Consider the following 6425-nt stretch of genomic DNA (forward strand, 5'->3'; position numbering starts at 1 on the left):
CGTACCATCTGGCAGATTCTTTTTCCCATTTTTGCAGACTATTATTAAATAATTTTGCATAGCTGCACATCATAAAAATACACTTTAGCTTGCCTATTTTTCTTTTTACCAATCACAATCGTATTGGGCAGAGCTGAGCAAAGGATGCAGCAATGGCATCACCTCAAAATAGTGTCGGGTGGAATCATTTTAGTGGATCATTTCACAGGGAGGTGAAAATCAAAAACTGAAAAAATGCCTTAGTGCATGCTTGAAACCTCGGCAACACTTAAAACTTTCTGTGTGGTAGGCTGCTGCTCAGAGATTGAAGAGTAAAAGGGATTTTAAAAACGGTAACACATGGACAGCAGAAGGGGAAGAGGAAGCTGCACAAGATGTGCAGCCAATGGCAGACGTTTACCAGCAGTTAATTAATTATCTTTATGCAAATGAGGAGAAAGAGGAGTCACTGCTGCCTGACTTTAAATAAGCTCACTGGGGGATAATAAACAGCAGAATAAAACCCACTCGCACACATACGCTCTGGTGGACACGCACCTTGACCAGTTCGAAGGGGAAGCGTTCGTGGAAGATGCGGTTGATCCTGGCGCCGCCCGACAGCTCGGCCGTGTCGATCTGGTCCCCAGAACCCTCTATACACTTCTCAAAGTCCACAGAGAACTGCTGCACCATCCTGCAGGAAGCCAGAGACACACACACTTTTAACAAATGCATCTATCTGCATACGTGCCTGCCCGTCCGTACTCACTGGAGGAGAGCCTTGGTTTTACGAGACGGATCGTCAGGTCTGAAGTTTTTGTACTCTTCCACCTCCTTTTCTATGGAGAGCAGCTGACTCTGCAGCTTGGCCCGCAGAGCCGGCAGGGTGTCCCGGATGTGGTTGGTCAGTTGCTGTGCGGGTCAAAGGTCAGAGTAAAATCACTGGGAAATATGAGGTATTAAATTATAGGAATGGGCTTATAGCAGCCGTTTTACCTGATTGAGTATTTTCTGGAGGTAGGGAGTGCCCATGCGGTCGGCCAGGTGTCTATAAGCAGGATGGGAGAGAAAGAACTTCCTCTCAGCAGCCATAGCAGCATTAATGTCTTTCTTTCCGTCTATGTCCTTCTGGCTTCTGTTCACCACACCGATGTAACCTGGACACAACAGACAAGAGTCCAACAAACATTTACAACACAGATCGACAGAAAGCCGTCCAGCTCCTTTCATCACTTCCTCAGATATTTGAGAGCAGACTGGAAAACAGTCTGGTAATCTGTCTGGAAGATAATACAGTCTTCTATTAAAGCAAACTTGGATTGTTCTAGGCTGCTTTTTGAACTCTGTTTGAACAGCCAAGCCCAGAATGAACAGAATCCACCCGCTTCAGATGTGTTTAATAATATTTAGCTGTGTGAAACCACATTTTAAGAGACCCAGGACTGAGGGAAGACTACAGAGGGCGGTTGGATGGAGGAAAACGGGGTAAGAAAGAAGGAAACCTGAGCGAATTTCTAGACGTTTTTAAAGACAGAGAGAAAGAAAAGGGCGAAATAAGCAGGAGAGTTCAGGTCACAAGGATCCCATTTCACCTCTAGTTAAGTTCCCTCATGCATCACTCAGTTAAAAGCTGTTTCATGCTCCATAACTGAGGCAACTGTGAGCCAGCAGCCTTGTAAATTTGAACATCCACAGGATTAGACAGAGACTCAGGGAGAGAAAGAAGTGGGGGGAAGAAAAAAAAACATAGAAAAAACAAAGGACATGGAAAATATTCAAAAGCACATGCCTGGGTTCTAACCAAGTGCAAATGGAAAAGAAAAGCACCACATCAGCACATAGCAGTAAAGGGCAGCCCACAAGATACATGCAAGCTCTTTTCCAAGACAGTGTTTTTCTCTTTGCCCCCTCCTCCTCCTCCCCGCTTCTCCTTTCCAACTCTTCCTCTCTTCCACTTTTTTTTTTTTGTCTGGCTTTTGATTTCTTACTGCTTTCTTACACCCCCTCCGGCCGTCCTCCCCCTTCCCTCTACCCCGTTTTTTTTTTTTCTTCTCTCCTTTCTTTTTTCTTTTCCAGCTTTGCCTTTTTACCACAAGAGGGAAACAGTGTGTCACTGCGTTTACCCTGAAGTAGAGAAGAAGTAATGTTTGTAAGTGTGGTCCAAGTGTTACTAAGGTTAAAGCAAAACCCAGGAATGTAAATGATTCAGGTTTAAGGAGAAGATGTGTTTTAATGTTAAGGTTAAGGTTTGGGTTACAGTTAGGAAGTAGATGATGAACCAACCACACATGTGCACCTCCAAAAATAGTTTATATAACTGTGGCATCTGTTATTCTACAGTTCAGTTTAATCCAGGTAGTTTTCTTCTATTACAAAAAAGTCGCTCTATAGATGCATATTAAACCTCTGAGCCTCAAACCTCACAGGCCGGTTTGAAATGCATGTTGTCTTTTTTTAAAAATAACAAAATTACACAGCTTACAAGTCAGAAACTGTACGAACAAAAAGATCTGTCAGATTCTCAACTTTCCAATGGCCCCTGATTTATTCATCTGTGATGTTAAAATCATTCTACACGTCTCATTTAAAACTTTACCATGCATGAACCACTTGCTCAAACTAGATTCTGTAAAAAACAAAAAATGCTGTGTTCCTTGGAGCAAACATAAAGCCATTAGAGATTCAGCTACAACTAACAGTCACGTGGCAAAAATTGAGAGACTTTTTTCTGAACTGGGCTGAACTGCATATCCTGTTTACGCAGCAGATAGAAATAGATAGACAGCAGATTGGACAGAAGTATAGAAACTTTAAAATGCAATTTAAAAACGTAAATAGTAAAATATCCACAGCATGTAGAGCCTTTTTTCCAGGATTGGTAACACCTGTGGGCACTTGAAAAACATTGTACATGCTGATTTCAGATTTTTTTTCCCCCAATTTTGTAAAATAAATCATCAATATTCAACTTTCATTTTTCTCTGTTTTCATGATTTGTGCTCTTATTGTGGTGTTCCTGGTAGGAACACTATTATCTTTGTATGTTCACTTCCGGCTGTGCTGGGTGTAGGTGGCGTTTGCTATGTGTTTACAGGCTCAGGGGGCTCCGACCAGGTGATTACACACCTGCAGCCATTCAACAGTCAAGCGCTGGTTAAAGTCTGGCATCTCCTGCTTCCCAGTGCCAGAAGATTGAACTCCTCTCACAGGGTATCTAGGCCAGCTCTCAGCCGTAGAGTTTTGTAGTCTCAAGCTTTTCTATGCATCTCTGTGCGAGCACATTCCTAATTGTGTGTCTCGTCACCTCCACTGGATTCCCATCACGAGTTCCACCCGCTCAGCAGCAGCACACCACTCTGAGCAAAGCCGTCTTTCCCCTCACGAGCCGCGGCGCTGATTCCCTCGGATCCCCTCCCTCACCCGGCTACACTGTCTGCATCCCGAGCACCTGCACCTACTCCTCGCCTCACTTCCTGCATCAGCCTTCCCTGCTGGCTCACCCCCCTGCCTCTGGGCTCACCCGTCACTCTCCCTCACAACTATAACTCTATATATTATGCTGCACTTACTGTTTTTATTATTTTTGCTACCGCTAGCCATGACTGAATAAAAACATGACAAGGAGCAGAAGCTGCTTTGGGTTCAGAGGGTTAAAGGAAAGAGTAGATACACCTTGAAGATTTATGCAGCGGACTAAGTTTATTCTGTCAAGTTTTCTCATGTTTCCCACAATACAACACAAGCAGGGCTAGTTGAAGGTACATGGCACACATGAGCACTTGGAATTTTTTCCCATCTAAATTTTTTAAAGGTTCACAATGAACAACATGCAACAGAAGAGTTTACAGACGACAATAGAGTAAAGAATTATAGCATCTATAGTAAATAGTTTATACAATAGAATATTATAGATCCAAGACAGAACAGACATCCATCCATCCATCATCTATACACTGCTTAATCCTCACTTGGGGGCTGGAGTCTATCCCAGCTGACTCAGGGTGAAGGCAGGGGACACCCTGGACAGGTCACCAGTCTATCACAGGGCTACACTTAGAGACAGACAACCAAGCACACTCACATTCACACCTACAGACAATTTAGAATCACCAGTTAACCTCAACATGTTTTTGGACTGTGTGGGAGGAAGCCGGAGAACCCAGAGAGAACCCACGCTGCACGGGGAGAACATGCAAACTCCACGCAGAAAGATCCCAGGTGTCCTCACCGGGACACGAACAAACGACCTTCTAGCTGCAAGGCAACAGTGCTAACCACAGAGCCACCTTGCAGACCCACGGAACAGACAGAAGGGCGGAAACGAGATAAAAAGGCTCAATTACAAAGCTATCCGCTCCTTCAGCACCACGGACAGCACCGTGTATTTATTAATACTCAGTCCAGTTAAAGCAGCTTCAACTTGTCCTCAAGGATCTGCATGGAGATGGTGCTCAAGACTAATACTAGCTTTGAGGAGAGGAGATTCTTCATCATCCACACCTTCAAAAGTTTACAGCGCAATCTGTAACTAACAGCTAAATCCTATAAAAGGTGCAAAGTCACTGCCATCTTTTCAGATGCAATGCGACGGATTGACCTACTGCAGCCTGAACAGAACCATGTCTGCAGTGAACATTGATCTATGCACAGAGATGTGGAAACTATGAATCGGTCTTATGGCTATTTCAGGCGGCGCCATCGACTCAAACATGCACAAACCTCAGTCAGATACAAAATCAATGAGTCAGCTACTCTTGACTGAAATATGAAACTCTGCCCCGGTGTTCTCTTTGCTACTAGGGGATGGACGGAGGGGTGGCAGGTTAACAAGACGGGGGAATTTTGGAGAAAGAAGAGGAGGACGTCCTTCCCCAATCATCCCTAACTGGTGTTTGCCAAGTCGTAGTTAGAATTAAGGTTAGAGTTGGTCTCCAGGAAATGAATGTAAGTCAGGTGTATGTAGGTGTGTGTGTGCTCACCTCTCCTGAGTGGAAGCAGCTTGTTCTCCAGGATGTCTTTAGCATCCGTCCCCTCGTCCATTAAATCCAGCTTAGTGATCACACCAATAGTTCTCATACCTGCATCCACAAACACACGTTTTGAAATAATAATCACATTTAATCACATGCACCGCCTAATCCTACAAACTGAACCAAAAAATCATCAGAATATATTATTTAAAGCTCTTCATACTTGATGTAGAGCACAAAAAACACAACAATAATACAGATTTTATCAAAATAAAAGTACACAATAACTAGCAATTAGAATCAGAATAGTTTTTATTTGTCATTATGCACATGCTTCCATACACACAACGAAATTACAGTCGGAAGTCTCAGCTTTCAGCAGGCAGAGTGCCACTTTTCACAGTTATTGTAAAATATCCCTCTATTACAGGATTGTTGTTTCTGATGCATTCTGATGCCGAATTGTATTGTTGTGGCTTTAATTTGCTTCTTTAATAATAACCTTTATTTGTAGCTTACATTTCAAACCAAAGTGCCTCAGAAAAAGCAAAGTAGGCACACAAACACCCATCAAAGGAGAAATAATTGGGACAATACAAGCAGGAATTTGACCATGAGATGCCACAGAGAAAAACATTTTTTTTGGATGAAATTTAAAATCTGAGAAATAACCAGGACCTATTAAATAACTCTACAAACTAACAGATAACAAGTAAATTCTATATGCTCAAATTGAGAACATTTTACTGAATTAGTAGATGAATTTTGTGTTTGTGTTGTGTTTGTGTGTGTTTGTACGCCTGCACTCACCCTGAGGGTCGACCTCTTTGGCAATCTTCAGAGCGTCAGAGTTGGCCAGATCAGAGTTGGCCGGGGACACGGCCAGCATCAGGCAGTTCTCCTTGGTGACAAACTGCATCAGCATTTCTCTGATCTGAAACTCGATGTCCACAGGTTGGTCGCCCACCGCCACTTTGGTCATCCCCGGCAGGTCCACCAGCGTCAGGTTCAGCACTGTGACGAGAAAACGGAAGAGAGGAACTGAGAAACAAACTATGCAAACTAAGACGCCCTGTCGCCAAGAAAAAAGCTCAGTGGTGCAGAATTCATGGATGCCAGACGTGCACAATTTGCAAACTGGATTAAAATGAAATTAAATCAACATGTAAATCATCTGAAACTCTGGTGGGAATAGAGCTGCGTCAGCCTCACCGTGAGGAGAGTAGACCCGCAGGTTGATGGGCACCGGGGAGATGCCTTTATTGGCTCCGGTGATACGATCGGTCTCTGCCTCGATCTCCTGCCGCACCTCGTCAAAATCTATGAACTTCTTTCCCTTGCAGTGGAGGAACTCAGCATATTCTGTAAGACAGTAAATAAAATGGAAGGACATCAGGATAATAGGAGATATAAAGAAAGCAAGACAGTCGAGAGAAAAAGTAATGAGAAGTGAGCTCAATTTAACCCTTTTCACTT

At 43.5% G+C, this 6425-nt stretch overlaps 1 protein-coding gene across 3 annotated transcripts in view; it reads right to left on the reverse strand.

Moving 5' to 3' along the window:
- The window catches only part of dnm1a (dynamin 1a), a 74049-nt gene that overhangs the window by 41143 nt on the left and 26481 nt on the right, over positions 1–6425 (reverse strand). For all 3 annotated transcript variants that reach the window (XM_008301618.1, XM_008301617.1, XM_008301619.1), the window contains exons 3-8: positions 6162–6311; positions 5760–5963; positions 4959–5057; positions 976–1136; positions 749–891; positions 538–673 (exon numbers count right to left, since the gene is read on the reverse strand). In XM_008301618.1, the coding sequence (XP_008299840.1) occupies positions 538–673; positions 749–891; positions 976–1136; positions 4959–5057; positions 5760–5963; positions 6162–6311 (893 nt within the window). The remainder of the gene's footprint in view (positions 1–537; positions 674–748; positions 892–975; positions 1137–4958; positions 5058–5759; positions 5964–6161; positions 6312–6425) is intronic.

This window comes from Stegastes partitus, unplaced genomic scaffold (assembly GCF_000690725.1).
Source record: "Stegastes partitus isolate 25-593 unplaced genomic scaffold, Stegastes_partitus-1.0.2 Scaffold1691, whole genome shotgun sequence".
Classification (NCBI taxonomy): domain Eukaryota; kingdom Metazoa; phylum Chordata; class Actinopteri; family Pomacentridae; genus Stegastes; species Stegastes partitus.